Source organism: Penaeus monodon, chromosome 33, assembly GCF_015228065.2.
Source record: "Penaeus monodon isolate SGIC_2016 chromosome 33, NSTDA_Pmon_1, whole genome shotgun sequence".
Lineage (NCBI taxonomy): Eukaryota > Metazoa > Arthropoda > Malacostraca > Decapoda > Penaeidae > Penaeus > Penaeus monodon.
The window spans coordinates 8,700,947-8,701,372 of record NC_051418.1 but is presented as its reverse complement, the minus strand read 5'-3'; the positions used below and the strand labels follow the sequence as shown (position 1 = coordinate 8,701,372).

The 426-nt window shown below is 36.2% G+C and overlaps 1 protein-coding gene across 1 annotated transcript in view; it reads left to right on the top strand.

The window, feature by feature from the left end:
* The window catches only part of LOC119593981 (rotatin-like), a 50,058-nt gene that overhangs the window by 41,216 nt on the left and 8,416 nt on the right, over window positions 1-426 (top strand). The window contains exon 33 of the mRNA XM_037943003.1: window positions 252-375. Within this exon, the coding sequence (XP_037798931.1) occupies window positions 252-375 (124 nt within the window). The remainder of the gene's footprint in view (window positions 1-251; window positions 376-426) is intronic.

Sequence of the window (426 nt, the reverse complement as noted above, 5' to 3'; positions counted from 1 at the left end):
AGTAGTATTTATATTTTGTAATTGTTTTTTTAAATTTAAACAAACTTAAAAAATATGAAGAGCATAAATAGATTATTGATTATCGCCAACAGTGAATTGCAGAAGCAAATCTGGATTACTTGGATGACCAATGAATGACTCTAATACATTATGGAACACTGTATTATATTTCCCCCCTGTCAGATGATGGGAGGAAGTACATAGACTGTTTCAGCTGTAATCTGAATGATCATGAATCTCTGGGTTTCCAGACATACGGATGGGTAGGCACCCTTCGTGACCTCATTCTCCAACCCAGCCTGAGAATTGAAGCATTTTTGATTGCTGCAAACTTATCAAGAAATCACCTGTGTGCTCAGGCGCTGCTGTCCTCAGGTAAAGCTACCAAATCTGTGAAGAAAAATATTTTATATGTATTTTTGGATG